This window comes from Magnolia sinica, chromosome 9 (assembly GCF_029962835.1).
Source record: "Magnolia sinica isolate HGM2019 chromosome 9, MsV1, whole genome shotgun sequence".
In the NCBI taxonomy this organism is placed as follows: Eukaryota; Viridiplantae; Streptophyta; class Magnoliopsida; order Magnoliales; family Magnoliaceae; genus Magnolia; species Magnolia sinica.
Genome location: NC_080581.1, coordinates 20,437,508 through 20,459,516, shown reverse-complemented (window position 1 = coordinate 20,459,516; position 22,009 = coordinate 20,437,508). Strand labels below are relative to the sequence as shown.

The 22,009-nt window shown below is 40.7% G+C and overlaps 1 protein-coding gene across 1 annotated transcript in view; it reads left to right on the top strand.

The window, feature by feature from the left end:
• Window positions 1-411: 411 nt before the first annotated feature.
• The window catches only part of LOC131254706 (uncharacterized), a 72,626-nt gene continuing 51,028 nt past the window's right edge, over window positions 412-22,009 (top strand). Inside the window, exons 1-4 of the mRNA XM_058255403.1 lie at window positions 412-722; window positions 5,358-6,054; window positions 6,487-6,575; window positions 6,701-6,799. Of these exons, the coding sequence (XP_058111386.1) occupies window positions 603-722; window positions 5,358-6,054; window positions 6,487-6,575; window positions 6,701-6,799 (1,005 nt within the window). The 5' untranslated portion in view covers window positions 412-602. The remainder of the gene's footprint in view (window positions 723-5,357; window positions 6,055-6,486; window positions 6,576-6,700; window positions 6,800-22,009) is intronic.

Here is a 22,009-nt window from a genome sequence, read left to right as displayed (position 1 = left end):
GACATAAACGGTGGAGATTGAATGATCACCGTTGAAACATCCCTATGGCCACATAAGGTTTTGATGAGGCCAATATTGTTATGTTTTCGATCATGGGAATGGCCTTATGAACGGTTTGGATGGCATAAAACATCACGTGACCCGGGAAGATTTCAACATTAGGAAATTCACTTCCCACTTTTTCCTGTCGCGTGGCCCACTGGAGTTTTGGATCTGCCTCATTTTTTGGCTCGTTTCCTAACATGGGCTTTAAAAACGGATGGACGGGGTGGATTTCTCACTAACATCAAGGTGGACCCCACCTAGCTTCTGACCGCAACAGCGGAGGGGGTGGGTCCCAACAATCCGCGTTCGGCAGCAGCTCCCTGGCCCGCCTCGAACAACTACAACAGAGACCAGACTCCTCTCATCATCTCCACAGGACGAAGTTCTCGTCGTCTCCTCCTCTCATCTTCATCTTCAAATCTCTGTCCGATTCCTTGAAACACCCTCTACCTTTCCCAAAATCCCCTCCAATCCCCCAATCTTTCTTTCCCTTTTCGCCTCTTGACCATTTCTCGCTCTTTGGATGGAGAAAGGGTAACGAGGGAAGGCATTTTATCATGGATAACTCATGGCAGATCAAATGCACTTCTGCTTGGGTTTCACCTTCTCCTCCGTTGCCGCTGCCGCCCCTGCCAACGTCTTCACAGCTTCCGACGCCGTCAGGATCTCGCAATCAGGTACTTCCGTCAAGATCTACCGTGCAATGTATATCAGCTTGAATGCATCCATGCATGTATGTATGTGTATGCAAGGAGAAGGATATGCGTGTAGATTTTATTTATTCATCAAGATAGATACAAATGCAAATGCTTTCGGTATGATTGGAGATAGTAGAAATAAGGAAACTGTTTCTGGTGGAAACGATGGTGGTAACTTCTTTTAGTTTGATTGGAGATAGTAGAAATAAGGAAACTGTTTTTGGTGGAGACAATGGTGAGCTCAAGTAACTGTTTTTATGATTTGTTACGTGGTAGGGAGTAACAGGTAGTTTGTTAATGAGCTCCATTTTGAGTTGGGTGGATGTTGGAAGTTAGGAAATAAGATTGTGGGTGTGCCTAAATCTCACACCATTGATTGTCAGTGGGACTACAGGTCGGAGTCGTTGGGCATATTCGAAATGGGGAAAGCTGTGTGCTTGCAATGTGCGTTCAGATTCCCATTGGCAGTTAATGGATGTTGGTGAATTTGGGAATGCAAGTGCAGTACTTGGTGTTTTGATGGTAGCACAGAAGTTAGGCTTTTGTGTGTCAGAGGTATTGAACAATACTTGGGCTGAATGCTGGGGCGTTACCAGTCAGAGTTTTGGTTTGTGCGAGTGGGGCCTGTGGCTTATTGATCAAACCGTTGATACGATGGGCCTCACATTGGATGGTCCATGCACCAAAAATCTTCACTATTAGAGAAGTTGCAACCCTTCGATAGGTGGTGAAGAAATAGATGGTTAAGAAAGAAAACACAACGATGATTCACATCCAATCAAGAAAATGCTAAACATTACATCGGGGATTTTTGGTGCATGAGCTGTCCTTGGTTTGATTGATCATGCCAACCATTTGAGTCTCTGAACCATGAATCCCGCTTATAATTGAAATTCCATATCTACTATATAAACCTGCAGCATGAGTCTTGCATGGTGCATCCTATGCGTTATTGTGTTTTTCATAAGGCACTTGAAGAATGTAGGTTTATTTCATAGTTTCTTTTGGAAGGTGATGAAAGTTCTATTCAACGAGTAAAGAAGATACATCAAGGGAGCTATGGAAGGGCCAATAGGGAGCTGTCCTTGGTTTGATTGATCATACGAACCATCTGAGTCTTTGATCCATGAATCCCGCTTATAATTGAAATTCCATATCTACTATACAAACCTGCAGTGTGAGTCTTGCATAGTGCATCCTATGTATTATTGCCTTTTTCATAAGGCACTTGAAGAACGTAGGTTTATTTCATAGTTTCTTTTGGAAGGTGATGAAAGTTCTATTCAACGAGTAAAAAAGATATATCAAGGGAGCTATGGAAAGGCCAATAGTGAGTGACCCTTCCCTCTCTCTTTCATGGGTCTATTGGACGCTTTGTTAGAACCCCTACGCATGATAGAGCATTTTCTTTCATCTTGGAAACTAAAACTTAATTTCTAGGATACAACTTACAAGATGCATGACTCCATGGCCCCAACTTCATGGAGAAGGCCCAGAGAGTGGCATTCCTAGGGCCTCCTTTGATGCCCAACTCCTTGGAAACAAAGGTAAGAAGATGTGAAGCTCTTCACTAAGGACAAGCATGTTCGTAGCAATCGACCACCACCCTACAATTTGATCCCACTTTCCCACAAGGCCAAGGAAAAGCCATCAAAGGAAAATGTTGTCAAGATCCACACCTTTTTAATTCAAAAGTTACCAAGCCCCTTTTCATTTCATAAGATTCCACAAAGATTAGATGGACCTGCGTCACTCGAGGAGAACCTGCCAAAATCGAGCTTCAGGACACTTGATTGATATGTGGCCACTTGGCCTTATTTATCTGGACTCTTCCTAGAAGTGAAGGTTGGATGGGACCTCATTCTCATCATTGCCCCAACCGACCCCACCCTTTTCTCGGTTTAGCGCTCAAAGAAGAATTTTCTATACAGGGGATGAGAAAGTTGAGGGGGCGTTTGGCCCAAGGTATTAGATGGGATTAAGTGGGATAGAATTGCATTTGGTCTCGCGCAAATTCCATCCAACATTTGGGGAGGATGGGAAAGGTTGGGATTAGGAGGGATGGAATTGCATTTGATCCCACGTGGGATTTCTGTGGATTTTGAAATCCACTACACATGTGGGCGCCACATTGATGCATGCGTTTATCCATGCTGTCCATCCATATACATTGTTTACATGTTACATTCTGGTAATATATGTGTACAAGTGAACGACATCAGTTGTAAATTTGTTCTGTTGATTACAATTCCGTGGTCCACCAAACAGGATTTTGCTTAATCCATTGTTTTCCCATAGCAATAATTTTATCCCAAACACAGGATTGCATGGCTAAAATACTATGGTATTTCCAGACATGTAATCATTATGCAATAACGATGTTAATCCCATCCAATACAATTCATTACCATCTTATTCTAAGGACCAAGCACGCCTTGAAGGGATTGAACCCCACATCATATCCACTCTCCCATTTCGTATCCAACCCCACCCTATGTCCTTCCATCAGGGTGGGATGATTATTAATGGTAAAAGGAGAGGCTCTTCCCTATCACCATCAATACGCATTGCCTTTTATCCCACTACCCATGTACAAAACATCTGGATAGACTGGCTAACTATAGGTGTACATAAGGGCCTGTTTGATTTTTCAAATTCAGGGTAAATACCCTGTAAATAGCCAATTATTACCATTTCACCTGTTTGAAAATACGAGGGTATTCCTGCTTTGAAAAATGGTCCAAAATGACTAGCATAAATTTGTGGGCCCCACCGTCATGTATATGACATATCCGCATTGTCCATCCGTTTTATCGTAACATTTAGAGGCATGAGCCGAAAAATGAGAAAAATCCAACATTCAAGTGGCCCACACCAAAGTAAACAGTGGCCCTAAGAAGTTTTTAACAGTAAGTGTTTAATTACATTTTTACTGTGGTGTGTCCACTTGAACTTTGAATCTGCCTCATTTTTTGGCTCATGCCTTAAATTTAGTTGGTATGATGGATGGACGGTGTGGATAATCCCCATACATCATGGTGGGCCCCTCATATATTTGGCAGCCTCCTCGATTTTTGCGTTGAAAAAAGTAAGAGTCAAATCAACATAGGTAACGATGAAGGTAATTACCCAAGCAAATAATTATTGCCCATTTCCACTGCATTTACATTTACCTGAGAAAATCAAACATGCCCTAAAGTTGTAAAGGGTAGTGATCGATAGTAGGGGATTTAGGAGAGTGTGGGATGCTGCTTGTGGAGATAATGGGTGTTGAAATAGGCCATACAATCCCCCATTAACTTAGTCGTTCAGGGACCCATTAAGACTCCAAGTCTCTTGAGAAACTAAAAAACATGATTGTGTGATCTTGGCCTTGTAACAATGAAGAAAATTGTGATGGCCAGTTGGTGGGAACCATCCCCTTCGTTCATGTGCTCCAACTTTGGTATCTGGATTCCCTCCACGCTGGAGCTCTCCCACTTGATTAATGAGATTGCCAACCGTATGTGTGAGTTGATTTACTAGCTTTGTGCACTAATCAATTGGGTTACTTGCACAAACTCTTTCCGTGTCACCCCCTCGAAGCTATTAGGAGGCGATGTAGAGCCGAAAGTCCCCAGAGATGACCCACTTTGATACCAAAATGGTATAACCTGATTATCTAGTCAATGAGATCTCAACACCCGAATTGTAAATAAATGGACGGCACCCACAGGAATTTTTAAGTAGACAGGGAAAAATAACTTTGTTGATACCAAGGTTCTTCTTACAATACTTAAAAAATTTCGAATGCCTACCTCTTACCCCCCTTCTTTTATAGACACTAAATGAATCTTTAATAAAATTCCCCTCAACTATTAGATTTATTTTAAATCAATATAATCTACTAAGATGGCAACAAGCCTAAAAATCGTTTGTAAAATTTGGAAATAATCCTCAAAATCTTCAATCACACCTTTAAATAAGCCCCCATATCTTCAATCACATTCTCCCACATCTCCAATCACATCTTTAAATAAGCTCCCATATCTTCATTCACATTCTCTCATATCTCCAATCACATCTTTAAATCAACCCCCATATTTTCAATGACATCCCCTCATATCTCCAATCACATCTTTAAATTAGCTTCCATATCTTCACTGACATCCCCATATCTTCCACAAATAGTGAATTGTAGTTCTTGATATTTAGGGCCCAAATCTATTAATAAACAGTCCCAAATCAGTACATGCTGGCCCCGACATTGGGCTGTGCGCCCGCATCAGTTGTGGATTCTTCTACCGGACAAGAGTGGCTACAATTTATAAAATCAGACTGGGATGATATCAGCTATTTAATAACGTATGCAGACACTTCCTTGTACGATATCTTCCATCCTATGCTATTCTTTTCCTTTCCATTTCGACCTTTTGGTGTTCTTATTGATTTCACTTGGTTATTGATGAAATTCTGTTCAATATCTTACTGACCTGTTGTTGCTTTTTATAAATTTTTTTTTTTAATATAATTTTAATTTTTAAAATTTTAAAAATAGGATTTAATTGATGTTGCTTGCAAGGCATCTCTCCTTTTTGTTATGGGCAGTCTAATCTTGATCCCTTCAATTTGCAGATGGATATGAATGTGGGTCATTATTTTCATCCATGCATTGCCCAACAATCTGGTGCTACAGAGCGTATGACTGTACAAGAACCCTTGGTGTTTAGTACCTTGAACTTGGGCTCCTGCAGCAAATCTGGGAAGCCCGATCTTGGAAACTCATTTCTAGCTCTTCTGTCTGGATCTTCACAGCAACTACAATGTGATTTTCAGCAACTGTCAAATTCAAAACCTTCTGTTGCTGCCAGTAAGCTTCCAGTTCATGATAGCGGTATCGTAGCCAGAGGTGTTGGCTGTGGAGTTTCAGCAGCACGATTTGCATCATTTCCTCAACTTAATGGCAATGAAAGCATGGGAAATGGAACTGAACTTTGTCCGGTTGTTGCGTCCAGGGCAATGCCAACCTCTGCTTGTAGCCGAGTTGCTGTTTTGCACAATAATCTGCAAACAACACATTTTCATCTTCGTGGTGCAGAGTCCGCCAAACCGGTTCTCAACCATGCAGTCTGTGGCAGCAACGATATTGGGAGGGAGGCATCATCTCTAAGGTGGGGATTGGTTGCCGGTACAAGTTACTTGAATGCCAGTCAACATCAAACCACCAATATCCAGGCATCGCCGAGAATGCCATTGGAATCTATATCTTCTATGTCAACTCATCCACCTGCTTTTACAAGAGGACGTCCACGTGTCTTCTGCCTTGGTACAAGTGAGTGGGTGCTTTGGACTCATGCTCGTTGTTATTCAGAGTCATCTCTTGTCAGTCAATATGTTTCAATTTTCCTTATTTTGACATGGAGGTTTGCTAAGCTCACATCAACCTCTCTGAGCATGAAATAAGTGGGCCCATAGTGCAGATGAGCTGGACAAAAGGAAAAAAAAGGCTGGTCCAAAGTCCATTCATCAGGTGGGCTGCACTTTTGCAATGAATTTAGACCTTTGGAAATTTCTTGTCCCCTCCAGTATTTTTTTCCCATCTGGGGCTCCTTGTAATTAGTAGGAGAGCCTGATCTTTAGGAATGATCACCTCTAAAGCCTGCCTGATGCATGGTTTTGATTCCTGCATGTGCCATGTTAGCATGTGCATCCACATGCATGACGTACTTGTGGAACATTCTCTGACAGTTTTTGTCTCTAACAGGTGGTAATCTGCATCTTAGTGACAAAGGGTTTATTGGAGTTGTCTGCTCATGTCATTGTTTACCGATGTCCGTGGCTAAATTTTGTGAGGTAGATTGCTGATTTCACAAATGCCAGCCTCAGGATAAATATGTTTCTTACAGGTTAAAACACGTATAAGTACAGATTTGTCTTTGTACCCTGCAGAAAAAAACGTTCATAGAGTTGTTTCACAGCATGCAGGATCATGTGCTGTTAGTCCTGGGGATGCTGTCCACTTGGAGAGTGGTGAGACTATTGTTCAGTGGCGCAGGGCCTGTTTCATGAAGTACGGGGTAAGATTTGCTCTTCTAATTTGTTTCTTATCTGATTACGAGAAAGGTGTAATGACATGAAAAGGGTTTTGGGTCTCTATAGGTTCTTGTGAAGTACCGAGACCTCTGTATTTGGTGTGGACTCGAGTGCACCAAAAACATGCCCATTAACTGAGGCCCATGGGTTGCAGAACTTGGTGCAAACTATGTAATTATTTGCTTTCTTGAAAAATAGCATAGATCGGAATATATGATGATATTGAAATAAAAAAGAATAGTAAACACATGTCTAGTGGTCATACTGATAACAGGTTAAAGTGGTTCTATGAAGTGCCTGACTAGTTGTAATTTCTTAGCATATAGTGTATTTCTAACTAATACGATTGCAACTTGTAGTCAGTGCAGCCACTTTACTCAGTGGAAATTGAAACTAAGAATTAAGATTATAGGCATAAGATTGCACTTGGAAATTTGGCTGAGTTTGTTTAATGATCCAAAATAAGATTTGGTCCAGATTTGGGCTTGTTGGCATCTCCTTCCCAATGAGATTCTTTGGAGAATTCGAAGGCACAATGGGATCTTTTGTATTGATCCCAACGTTTAAAGAATCATGGACCTTCTAATATTCACTGATCAATGTAGCTACCGATATTTTCAATATCTCACCTGTGTGAATGGAGCTTAGGTATATTCGCAAAAATCCCCATGTCGGTCAATAGATCTCATGTATTGCAAGATATATCGCATGTATTACACAATATTTCACATGTATTATTTGGCTCCCCTTTATAAAGGTCTAATGAGTATCAATCAATATTCAATACCTGCACATACACTGGAAATCGAAGAGAAGTTCCAAATTTTTTTTTTGTAAAAAACCCTCTTTTATGATGTTTTACAAGAAATTGTTCCTGTGTCTGTTTTGAGAACTCCACTTGAGTTGTTTCACATCAAAAACATGATTTTGGTGGAGAAATTGCAATCCGTGAGCTGAATCGCACTGGAATGGAATCCAGTAAGTGAGAAGAAATTGATTTTAAATGTTTAAATTTGTTTTTGCTTTTGTTTTTTTTTTTTTTTTTCAATAGGGTAGGAAGAAAACAAATGTAAGTCCATACCTTTTGAGTTTCATGCATTGACATGGATTTGAAGCACAAGATTTTGTTGAAGGTGGAAAACATAAGTAATTGGTGAAATCCAAATTTCTTTCCTTTTCACCACTCAAAATTGTAGTTTTAGCATTTTACAAAATTTTGTTGATGAGGGTACGCCAATGTACAGATTGGCCACATTTTTTTTGGGAAAATTAAATATTTAACTAAAAATAATTAGAAATACATTTAAAAAAAACATTTGAATAAAGATATGCTGTGTGAATAAATTAATGTTGTTTCTATTAAATGACTAAACATTTTATTTAAAAGACTAGTGCATTAACAACATTTTTATTAATTAAAACTATTTTTGGAAAAAGTGGAAAAAATTCTTATTAATTACTATATAATAAATATGTATGGGGAGACCATTACATAGTTGTGTTATTAAGATGATTATTATTATTATTGTTATTGTTATTATTAGTAATGTTTTGAGTCCTAAGCATATAATCATGTCTCTTAAATTAAATTGTTTTATGTCCTAAGCATATAATCATGTGTATCATAACATCTTGAAGTCCCGTCGAAAAATACCACCATTTTCCTAAAGTTTCTCCAATGTTTCCATCTATGTGATACGTGATATTTCCTGCTGTTTTCAATGATGTTTCCATATCCCAAGGTTTTGATACATAATGCAATACCGATGCATAGAGTTGCCCTTTAAAAAGTGAAACTACTTACAGAAGTGATAAAATTGTTATGTTTCTTGTAATTTCTCTCTATCATTACCTTTTTTCCGAGTACCGGCGATATTATCAGATATTATCGGTATCGCCATCGCAGCTTGGCGATATCGATAACACTGGTAGTACTGCTTGTCACGCTAATCTCGTCTATATAAACAACCAACACAATAGTGGCTGTCTCACTTTGTTTTACAAAAACAGAGTAGTCAGCCTGGCCATGTTTCATCCCTATTCGAATTCCATCTTACTGAACTTGTCAAACCAAGCTCTTGGAGATTTTTTCAAGCCCTATTAATTTCTTAAGATGGCATACCTTATCTAATTCCCTTTGAGTAACAAACCTAGGTGGTTGCTCCATGTAAACTTATTCAACCAGATTTCTATGAAGAAAAGCATTCTTCACATCAAACTAATACATGGATGATCCAAATTTGCAAGTGAGGCTTTGCCACAGGTAAGAAGGTCTTCGAACAGTCAAGTCTAAGAGTTTGAAAATACTCTTTGGCAACTAATCGGGCTTTTAAATGATTCACTAAGCCATCATGATTGTGTTTTGTTATATACACTCATTTGTATCCAATTGCACGCTTTTCAATAGGTAACTCAACTAACGTCCAAGTTTGATTCTAATAGAGTGCAACCATCTCTTCTTCTATAGCTTGTTTCCACCCATCATAACTTAGAGCATCCTTGAAAGAATGAGGAATAAATACAGATGACAAAGACAAAGCAAATTGTTGAAATGAAGGAGGTAAATCATCGAGTGAAACAAAGTTGGAAATAGGATGCTGAGTACATAAATGGATGCCCTCATGACGAGCAATAGGTAAATTACCTTCATCTGACGTTGTAGGCAAGGACTCAGAAGAATGGTGATTTTCGGACGGATCGGGAGTGGTAGAAGTCACACTCGTATGTAGTCCATCTCATTATTTGGAATGTCTAGAGTTAATCTACAAAGTCTGATCTTCATGTTGCATTGGCATCTCCCCCACTCCAGTAATAGTACTGTGTACAATGGGAAGAGTAGTTACGGAGTTCTTTTCAAATTGAATAAACTTTTTGATGGTTCGTGGCACAACCAAGGAGGATTTTGAAGACCTTACACGGGTCCCTGGATTAATTGAAGGCCCCACATTCAAGAGGACACACGTGTAGGATGAATTGGAAGACTGATCTGTTACGCGGGATTTTTTTTAGAAAGCTTTGTTTTGCGCGTTTTTCTTCTTCTTTTGTTATAGGGGTAGTTTAGTCATTTTCTTTTAAATCCAAATTTTATAAATATGGTGTTTTCTACCGTAAACCTAATGATGTTTTTTTTACTGAAAGCTTGGTGCCTCATTCCCTTTTCTCTCTGTGTAATTTCTTCTCTTCCTCTAATCTCTCATCTTCTTCTAAATTCTATTTCTAGCCCTCCAACTTTCTTCTTCTGTTTCTATGCCCAGTATTCTTTGATTGTTATTGACCCTGAAAATCTGAGAATTGATCCCAACCCTCTTTTAGATTTTCCAGCCGCCCCTATTCCAAAAATCCTTTGATTTCCTGGATTAGAAAAGCTGTATTGATTGTTGGATTGAAACCATGCAAGATCGGGATGTCCCATCCCTCGCCGGATCCAATCTACGCATGATTTGAATACGGTACCGCAGGATTGTGATAATGGTCTGCAACCATTGCGTGTTTCCTTTGTTATTATTTTCACAATGATGTGGAATGTTGAATATTTCAATTGATTTGCTTAGTTTATTTCGCTGGATAATTTCTGTGCTCCCACATGTATTCTAGTTTAGACTGTCCTGCATTACTTTCCTTAGAGAGATTGAGCTTGTTCAAAGAATGTGACATTAACTGATGCATAACGTCTTTGGGAGATAGGATTGTAACATCTGTATCCATGTTGGATATAGAGTACCCAAGAAAAATACAATTGAAAGCCCTTGGTTCAAACTTGTCATGATATGATCAATTTGATGCATGAAACACACAACTGAACACCTTTAAGGTATTAACGTAGGAAATCTTTCAAAAAAAAAAAAAGGTGTTAAAGTAGGAAGGAATTTGAGGACACAATAAAGGTGATTTTCCATTTAGGACCGATGAAGGCATCTGATTTATCAGGTAGCGTCGTTGCATTTAAACTGCTTCACTCTTAAATTTTTTTGGAACCTTTACATTCAACAACAATGCTCTAGCAACCTCAAGTAAATGACGGTTCTTATGTTCAACTATAACATTTTGTTGTGGTTTGTTTGAACATGAAGTTTGGTGAATAATGTCATGAGATGAAAGATATGAGTTGAAGTCGTGAGATAATTTTTCTCTAGCATTATTTGAATGTAGAATACAACCTTAAAAATGAATTGATTTTGTACTTCCATATGAAATTCTTTAAAATAAGAAAACACTTCTGATCGATTTTTCATTAAATATAGCTATGTCATATGAGAATAATCGTTCACAAAAATAACAAAGTACTTGAAAGTAAATAAAACAGTAAGATTAACTAGACCCCAAACATTAAATGTACCAAATAAAAAGGTTTATCACTTCTCTTATTCACATGACGATATTCTATGGTGCTTACTCAACTCACAAGCCTCGTACTCTAATCTAGACACATGCAATGATGAATGAACTATTCAAACTACTTGAAGGAGGGATGACCTAGCCTGGAATGACGCTGATGTGGAGAGATATCTAGCCTGGAATGCCACTGATGTGGAGAGATATCAGACTACAATGGAGTTTCAGTTATTCCACAATTGAGGTAATAGAGTCCATTAGCTTCATGCCCTCTACCAATCATCCTCCCCGTTTTTAGATCTTAGAATTCACAATAAGAAGGATAAAATGCGATAAAACAATTTAAGAGTTTGGTTAGCTTACTCGCATACAATAAACTCAAGGAAATTTAGGGATGTAAAGTACTATCGACAATGAAAGTGATGGGGTAGGATAAGCAGTACCTAACCCAGATACATGGGTTGAAGTACCATATGCTAATATGACAGAAGAGATGGATGGGGATTGTACTACCTGAGACAATACACTATGCCTATTGGGTATATAATTGGAAGCTCTTGAGTCAATGGCTCAGGGAACATTATTAGGTGATGTAAGACAAAAAATACTTGGCTGCACGAGAGTAGCTTTGGATGATTATGCGTGAGTGGGACAATCCTTCAAAAGTCTAGCACATTCTTCTTTGGGCAATTTATTTGTATCACTTGTAGTACTGGGCTCAGAAATGGAGGCGATAGGCTTGGAGGCAACCTTTGGTGCCATTATCGGAGGAACGAATCTCATTCGCACAAGCATGTTTACCAATAGTGTCCAAACATGTATCAGTTGTGTGGTTATTGAGACCACAAAGAGGGAACTGTCGATTACGACCACCACGTCCATGACTACTGTTGAAATCTATACCACTGCCTCAATTAGTTTTACCTCCAAAACAACCTCCCCCTAAATCTCTACCACCAAAACGATCATTATGACCACAACTTCTCCCATCTCCTTTACTGGAATGACATCTCCTAGCATTTAATTGGTCGGTTGATATGTTTAACTGTTACTAACCCGGATTCATTTCATGCAGTGAGTTTGGTTAGTCAATTGATGCATGCTCCTCGATCTAGTCACCTTGAGGTAGTTCGTCACATCTTACGCTTCATTAGCTTTGCTAGGATGTGGAATCTTGTTTAACTGTCACAATAATCTTGATATTGAAGGTTATTTTGATGATGATTGGGCAGGTTTGCCAGATGATTGATGCTCTAAGATAGGATACTGTACTTTTTTAGGAGGTAATTTCATTACCTAAAAGACTAAAAAATAGACAATCGTTGTACGATCCAGTGTTGAGGTCGAGTATTGTGCTATAACAAATTTTGCATGTGAAATTTTGTGTTTAAAAGGTTTTATTGTTGAATAGTGAAGACTTTTGTGCTATGTATTGTGACAATCAAGTTGCAATTCATATAACTTTTAATCCTGTTTTTCATGGGTGGACAAAATAGATTGAAGCTGATTGTCACTTTATTTGTGAGAAGGTCGTTGTTGGCATTATTTTTACTACATTTGTTTCGTCTACTGCTCAACCTATGGATAGCTTCACTAAAGCTTTTACCGTTGAAGTTGGATGATGTTTTCTTTGCAAGTGGGCATGATCGGTATTATGCCTCAGCCTAAGGGGGAGCGTAGTACATATGTTTCTGTATGTGGGCCCTCTTGCTCTGGACCGTGGGTTGCTGTACTGTCTTTTATTCTCCTCTTATTTCTCTTATTATTTTTCTTTTTGTTATTTTTCCTCTTTTGCCCTTAGTTCCAAGGGTATTTTATGTAATTTTGAATATCACTTAATGTAAATAATCTTAGGAGTGAACTCCATCCCTAGATATTTTTCCTCTTCTAAATTTTTTTTTTCTCTCTCTCTCTCTCATAATACTCTCACAGAAACATAGCATAAGGGGCTTGATGAGGACATCATGCGCACATGTACGCCCCCCATCTTACGCATGTACTCAAGGAGGAGGAAGGCTCCACTATCGATTTGGATCGACGACGACATCTATGGAGGACCTCCTAGTTAGGGGGCTGTGCTATGGAGCATTGGAGTGGATCCGATCATCATGTGGATTCTACCATTGGATCTCATGATCGTGACCCACTACCTTAGATGATTTAGGATTTTGAGTTTTGGTTATTATCGTTATTAGAAACATTATGAACGGTTTTGATTGCGTTGATTAGTTGCTATTTTTGTTACTTCGTCTTTAAGTATTAGTGTGCGCACGATCATGGTTTTCACAGTAGGTTTGCTCCTTATAGGTGAGGGTTCGATTCCCCTCCTTGGCTTTACCCGATATACGTGGTTGTGGGTGATTGTGTGTATTCGCAGGGATTAGTCTCACTTTAAAAAGGAGGTGGGGACACCGCGTCCTCAAAAAAAAAGAAGGAAGTATTAGTGTGCGCATATGGCGCGGCTTTTGGGGTGTAGGGTTTTCTTATAAATAGGCAACCTCATGTAGGCTTTTTTTTTTTTTCCATTGAAGATTATGAATAAAATTTTACGTTTTTCCTTCTTTTCTAGTTTTTCGAGTTGAAGAATCTAATTGGGTGCGAAACCCTCCCTTCTTCGAAGGGCTAACTACCATGGTGCGAAGTGACAACCATCCCAAACCGTTTCCACTTCCTACACCCCACATCCATCATCTCCCACAGCCATCCCATCTTCAAATCCACCCCCTTTTTTTTTTTTAAAAAATCCAAGTTCTCTTTCATAGCAGATTTTCAGATTCTGGCCCTCGAGGGGGGTTGAAACTTCGGCGAAGAACCACGCACAAACCGGACAGTGGATCGACATGAGATTTGGTGTGTGAGTGGGCCACCCCCGGCTGACCACACCTCAGGTGGTTGTTTCCAGTTTCTTGGGCCCCACACGTGCGGACAGGAACCCACGCACGTGCGTCTGGGCCAGACTGCTGTCCACACGTGTGGACTGTCTCAAGTTCTTCTCTCTCCTCTATTTCTCTCCTCTCTCGCCTTAAATCCCTAACGCTATCCCTAGATAATCCTAAATTCCAAGTTCTTTACCACTTTTGCAAACCCTAGACTTTCCTTGAATTGAAACATGGTGAATCTCTTGAATTGGGGAACAATCCTTTGCAAGAGTGGATGAATCTACACTCCTTTGGGCATTGTTTGGTTTATAATTTTATTTGATTCAGCCTTAACATGTGTAGGCTTGGACCCCCGTAGATTCCCCTTGTTGAATATTTGATTGTATGTGGGACGTGGAGATTTGTGATTGTTTAAAATTGGTATGATCTAAAGCTTGAAATCTTGCATGTCATATTTAATTTCATCTCCTACATCAAATTTGGTATCAGAGCTTAGGGTTTTCATAGGGGAATGCATTGCATGTTTAAGGTTTAGTCTATTCACGTCTATTTTACATCAAGTTTTATCATATAGGGCTGTTTAGGACTCATCATTCACAACATGGACTACTGAATTTTCTGTTGTCAGAAAATCTCCAATTTTCATGGCTGAATTTTCTGTTAACAAACTATTTTGGCAGTTATGTTGCTGAAATTTTAGTAGCGTTGTGTAGTTTCCCTCATATAGTCCTATAGGATCATTTAGTCTCATTTTGACGCATATAGTTGTATTAGAGGGTCTTTGAGTGAGTGAGTAGTTGTATGCCCACACTTACTGGTCGTGGTTTTTGCTTGCACCCTGCACTAAACATGGAGCAATTGCAAGAGTCAATGAACAATATAACCCGGCAGTTTGAGTCTTTGGGTAGGCGCTTGGAACAACGTATTGACCAACGCTTTGAACAACTTAATGTGCGCGTTATCCAACTAGAGACCTCCGCTCGGGCAAACTCCACCATTGGGGAAGATGCTTAATCTCAGGTATGTGGTTAGGAGGATAGACAAAGGAATGCAGGTGACCAATGAATTGGTTATGGGCGCGCACCCATGCACTCACCCCGCGAGGGGTGTCATGATCACTATGACCCAAATGCGCGACTCCTCCAGGGAGTTAGAGTAGATGCCTCTACGTTTGATGGCCACTTGGACCCTAAAGCTTTTCTAGATTGGTTGGTGGATATGGACCACTATTTTGAGTGGTACGATATGTCGGATGCTCGTCGAGTCCGATTTGCCAAGATGAAGCTTGTGGGCCAAGCAAAGAGGTTTTGGGCTACTGTGGAGTGAAAGAAAGAAAGGTCGAGGGAGCTCCCAATAATCTATTGGGGAGAAATGAAAGAAACTCTTAAGGAAAAGTACCTCGCTTTCTCCTATCACTTGAGGTTGGTTGAAGAATGGTAGTCTCTTCGACAAGGTTCTATGAGAATGGCTGAGTACATTGAGAAGTTCGAAGAGTACTTGACCCGGTGTGAAGTCGATGAGGATCCCATACTCACTCTTGCTCGATTCAAGATGGGCCTCCATTCTAACATTAAGAGAGAGTAGCTCGTCAAGGACATAGACACTCTTGAACAGATGTATCAAGTAGTGTTGGAGATCGAGCAATACCTCAAAGCATCTGTGGGAAGGCCTTTTGAGTGGCGTGATCTTGGCGCTAAGGCCAACCTTTTTGGGGCTAAGCCTAGCACTTGATATCAATGCAAGCCTTCTAGTAGTTCTCAGTCTAGGCCCAAGGATGATAAGGGTAAAGGAGTTGTCGGGTCTAGCTCGCGCAAAAGTGAAGCGATTAAGTGTTTTAGATGTCAGGGGTTTGGTCACTTTATCCACCAGTGTGGTACGAAAGAGGGCACCAAGGTGTTCCATATTGATGGGCAAGTAGAAGTAGTGCCCCTAGAGAGTGACGGTGAGGAGGGAGAATATGAGCAAGCAGAAACCCCTAGTGATGAGGAAGAGGGAGTGCAAGAGTTTGCGACCCTCGTAGTTATGCGTTGTGCTTTTGCACAAGCCAAGAATACCGACGATTGACGCCGCAATATGATCTTCTATACTTACGCAAAATGTGGTGATAAGAGCTGCAAGATGATCGTGGATAATGGTAGTCGTGCCAATGTGGCATCAACTGACACTGTGAGCTGTTTGGGCTTGAAACTTGAAGCCCATCCTCAACTCTATAGAGTGTCTTGAGTTGATGAAACTTTCATTCCAGTCGCACCGTTGCTTTGTTCCTATTCAGTTTGGATCATATAAAGACACTTTGGTGTGATGTTGTTCCTATGGATGTTGGCCATATCATTTTGGATCGGCCCTAGCTCTATGACAGGGATGTCATCATATTTGGTCGTTTAAATGTGTGTACATTCTTGTTTGAGGGCAAGAAAGTCAAGCTATATCCACTTCCACCCAAGAACACGACTAGAAAGGAGTCTACCACAAAAAGTGGTGCGAGCAGCTTAAAAGAATTGAAGGAGTTGAAGTCCAAGTCTAATCTTCTCCATATTTTAAATGCCAAAGACTTTGAGCGAGAGACTGAGTCGGACTCGATAGTGTACGCCCTTGTGGCTAGGGAGAGTGCACCAGAAGCTAGTGTAGAGTTACCCACTGAGACCATTTCGGTAGTGGATGCGTTTTGTGAGGTCTTTCCTGAGGATTTACCGGATGAGCTTTCCCCTATGAGGGATATAGAGCACGCCATTGATTTAGTCCCTGGGGCGACTCTACCAAACCTCCCTCATTACAGAATGAACCCAAAGGAGCATGCAGAGTTGAAGAGATAAATTGATGAGCTCCTAGAAAAGAGTTTTATTCGAGAGAGCATGAGCCCGTGTGCCGTGCTCGCCCTTTTTACACCTAAGAAGGATGATACATGGAGGATGTGTGTCGTTAGTAGGGCCATCAACAAAATCACAGTCAAGTACCGGTTTCCCATACCGCGTCTTGATGACATATTGGATATGATGGCCAACGCTGCAATCTTCTCGAAAATTGACCTCAAAAGTGGTTATCACCAAATCCGTGTATGCCTTGGTGATGAGTGGAAGACAGCCTTCAAGATGAAGGATGAGCTATATGAGTGGCTAGTTATGCCTTTTGGGCTGACTAATGCCCTAAGTACCTTCATGCGTATGATGACCCAAGTGTTGAGGCCCTTCATGGGGAAGTTCCTGGTCGTATACTTTGATGATATGTTGATTTATAGCATGACCAAGGAGTAACACCTCAACCATTTGTGGCAAGTTTGTGGGATCCTTAGAGCTGAGAAATTGTACGCCAACCTTAAGAAGTTAGCATTTATGTCTAGTAGTGTTAGCTTCTTAGGTTTTGTTGTGTCAGTTGAAGGTATGTCGGCGGATCCCGAGAAGGTCAAAGCCATTGCCAATTGGCCTGAACCCCGCAATATTCACGAGGTGCGCAGCTTTCACGGAGCCACCTTCTATAGGCGGTTTATTCGAGGCTTTAGTTCCATTATGGTTCTCATCACGGATTGTATAAAAAAAGGAGAGTTTCAATGGACGAAGGCAACCTCGAAGGCCTTTAAGGAGATAAAGGTCAGAATGACTGAAGCTCCAGCCACACAACTTCTGGATTTTTTTTTGAAGTCGTATGCGACGTGTCAAGAGTTGGCATAGGAGTACTTAGTTAGGAAGGGCACCTTGTCGCTTTTTTTTTTTTTTGTTAACTTGTTAGTACAACCCACTGTCAGTTCACACTTCAGTGTTAGCCACCCAACTAAGGAATCGATACCAAGACCTCGGTGTTGAAACGAGGTATCCTTCACTCAGTCTACCACTTGAGCTATGGATCAGGGTGTGTAATCATTGCGCCACTGGCGAGATTCTATGCGGTAGTACAATCATTACGCCACTGGCGTCATTATCTATTGCCTTAAGAATTCATCTTGTTCTCAGATCACGAGGCCTTGCGATATTTGAACTCTTAGAAGAAATTAAACCCTAGGCACGCCAAGTGGGTCCAATTTCTTCAAGAGTATACTTTTGTGCTTAAGCACAAGTCCGGTGTAGAGAATAAGCCTGCCGACACGTTGAGTTGTCAAGTCGCATTACTCAATTCCATGAGTGTCGAAGTCACGGGCCTCGAGCGTGTCAAAGAGGATTATTCTGAGTGCCCAGATTTTGAAGTTGTGTACGTATCGTTGTTAGAGAGTCCGTCAGGAGCTAGCAGTGAGTACTTGATTTTGGACGGATATTTGTTTAGGAGTGACCGCTTGTGCATATCTCGCACATCCCTCCATGATTTTCTTGTCTGGGAGTTACATTTAGGGGGGGTCGCGAGTCAATTTGTTCGAGACAAGATCATTGCTCTAGTGGATGATAGGTTCTATTGGCCAAGTCTCAAGCGAGGCGTGGCCAAAATTATAGAGCAGTGTCGTACTTGTCAACTGGCAAAGTAGAAAAAGCAGAATACGGGACTATACACACCTTTGCCAGTTCCATTCGCCCCTTAGCAGGACATCAGTATGGACTTCGTGCTTGGGCTCGCCAAGACTATTCGGAAACACGATTCCATATTTGTTGTCATGGACCATTTTTCTAAAATGGCCAACTTCATTCCTTGTTCGAAGACATCTGACGCATTTCATATTGCCAAGTTGTTCTTTAGTGAGGTCGTCAAACTTCATTGGTTACCCAAAACCATAGTGTCTGACCGTGATGTATGATTCATGAGTTATTTTTGGAAGACACTATGACATATTATGAATACTAGGCTCCAATTTTCTTTTGCCTACCACCCTCAGACCGATGGTCAGATTGAGGTGGTCAATAGGAGCCTAGGAAATTTGCTCAGGTGTTTAGTGGGGGAACACACCAAGACGTGGGACACTATACTACCTATCGCTGAGTTTGCATTTAATAGTTCTGTCAATAGATCAACATGTTTAAGTCCTTTTGAAGTCATTACTGGTTATAAACCTAGGAAGCCTATTAATCTTGTCCCTATGTCCCTGTCCCATAGGCCATTAGAGTCTGCAGAGTCTTTTACACATCACATTCATTCATTGCATCAAGAAATCAGGCGAAAGATCAATACTAGTAATGAATATTACAAAATTTCTGCAGACCAACATAAATGATTGAAGGAATTCGATGTAGGGGACTCTGTGATGGTCCGTATCAGGCCAAAGCGGTACCCTTAAGGAGTCGTTCGTAAATTACATGCGCGTAGCGTTGGACCATTGAAAATTATAAAACGAAACGGTCTCAATATGTATGTGGTAGATCTTCCACCATCCATGGGAATTAGTTTTACATTCAATGTGGAGGATCTAGTTGCATTTCAGGGGACCACTGATATATTGTCCAGCCCTTCACCGAACCATCCTGGTTCCCCAGACCTTTCCCTTAATATATGGCCCTTTTTCGACGCATCTTCTCAGCCTCTACCTCCTATATTTACCCTTCCCACACCCAGAGAGGAGATAAAGGATATTCTGGACCATCAGATAGTATCGAAGTGGGACAGTGGGTTTCAAAAGTTCCTGGTCAAGTGGAAGTCACGCCCGACTTCAGACAATACGTGGTTCACTGAGGAGGAGCTTTAGAGACTTGATCCTGACATCTTGGAGTGGTTCGGGAGTTTTTTTTCGCCAGTGGCGAAACCTTCACAGCCGGGGAGAGTTGATGAGGAAATCATGCGCACGCACACGCCCCCCACCCTACGTACGAACTCAAGGAGGAGGAAGGCCCCACTATCAATTTAGATTGGCGACAACATCTATGGAGGACCTCCTAGTTAGGGGGCTGTGCTATAGAGCATTGGAGTAGACCCGATCATCATGTGGATTCTACCATTGGATCTCATGATCGTGACCCACTACCTTAGATGATCTAGAATTTTGAGTTTTGGTTATTATCGTTATTAGAAACATTATGAATGGTTTTGATTGCGTTGATTAGTTGCTATTTTTGTTACTCCATCTCTAAGTATTAGTGTGCGCACATGTCGTGGCTTTTAGGGTTTAAGGTTTTCTTATAAATAGGCAACTCCATGTAGGCTTTTTTTTTTTTTTAAAAATTTTTCATTGAAGATTATGAATAAAATTCTACGTTTTTCCTTCTTCTCTAGTTTTCTGAGTTGAAGAATCTAATTGGGTGTGAAACCCTCCATTCTTCGAAAGGCTAACTACCGTGGTGCGAAGTGACAACCATCCCAAACTGTCCCCACATCCATCATCTCCCACAACCATCCCATTTTCAAATTCACCCCTTTTTGTACCCAAGTTCTCCTTTATAACAGATTTTCATGTCAAAGGAAATATCAATCTACACAGCAGATTTACAGCTTTACAGATTTACAGCTTTGCAGATTTACAGATTTACAGCAGATTTACAGCTAATATCTACAGCAGATTTACAGCTAATAGCAGATTTACAGCTAATATCTACAGCTTTGACTGATATGACAGTTATACAGATTTATTCCTTCCTTAATTAGGATATATTAGCTGTACAGTATATTTAGATAGATGTATATATGGTAGGGGCTGAAGATCAGCTTGTATTTCTTCCCTAAATAGCTTGTAATCTACCTATATAATGGGCAATTGTCAATGAAGAAAGGCAGACTTTTTCAAAAGGACTCTAAACTGTCATGGTATCAGAGCTATAGCTCTAAATTTCCATTTGTCTCGTGCTCTCAAGTTTCTTAGTCTCGGTTATTCTTGTTCTAGTTCTGTTGACCTCATGTCTTCCGATAAGTCTGATGTTTCTTTGATTCGTTTCAATGGCAAGAACTACTCTGCTTGGGCGTTTCATTTCAGGATTTTCGTCAAAGGTAAGGAGCTGTGGGGACATGTTGATGGCAGTAACCTAGCTCCTGACAAAGACAAAGACAAAGACCGACACGCCAAGTGGGAAGTCAAGGACGCACAAGTTATGACATGGATTTTGGGATCCGTTGAACCCAACATCATCTTGAACATTCGATCTTTTCAGACTGCAGCTCAGATGTGGACATACCTGAAGAAGGTCTACAGTCAACAAAACACTGCTCGTCGTTTCCAGCTTGAACATGAATTGGCCACTCTCCAACAGGATAGTCTTTCTATCTCTGATTTTTACTCTAGATTCACTAATCTTTGGGCTGAATACACTGATATAGTTTATGCTGACTTACCATCCGAAGGTCTTAGTTCTGTTCAATCTGTCCATGAAACTACTCAGAGGGATCAATTTCTAATGAAACTAAGGTCTGAATTTGAAGGCACCAGATCCAATCTTATGAACCGAGAATCTGTCCCCTCCTTGGATACATGCCTAAATGATCTTCTTCGCGAGGAACAGCGCCTTCTCACTCAAACCACCATGGAACAACGACGATCTACATCTGTTCCTGTAGCCTATGCAGCACAAGGCAGGCCACGAAGCAGGGATATGAGCACTGTTCAGTGCTTCTGTTGCAAGGGATTTGGTCATTATGCTGCAAACTGTCCCCGAAAATTCTGCAACTATTGCAAAAAGGATGGCCATATCATCAAGGAATGCCCAACTCGACCCCCCAAGATATCTCGCACTTGAAGAAAACCAAACATGGGATGTTGTTCCATGTCCCTCCTCCGTGAAACCCCTTGGCAGTAAGTTCGTGTTTTCTATCAAGCTTAATTCCGATGGGTCCATAGATCGTTACAAAGCTCGGTTAGTGGCACTTGGCAACAAACAAGAATATGGTCTCGACTATGATGAGACCTTTGCACCGGTCGCCAAAATGACCACTGTCCGAACTATACTCGCTCTTGCTGTATCCCAATCCTGGCCCTTGCATCAAATGGATGTTAAGAACGCATTTCTCCACGGTGATCTCAAGGAAGACGTTTACTTGAAACTTCCCTCTGGTATACCCACTTCCTCACCTACTGATGTTTGCAAACTGAAACGTTCTTTGTATGGTTTGAAGCAGGCACCAAGAGTATGGTTTGAGAAGTTTCGATCC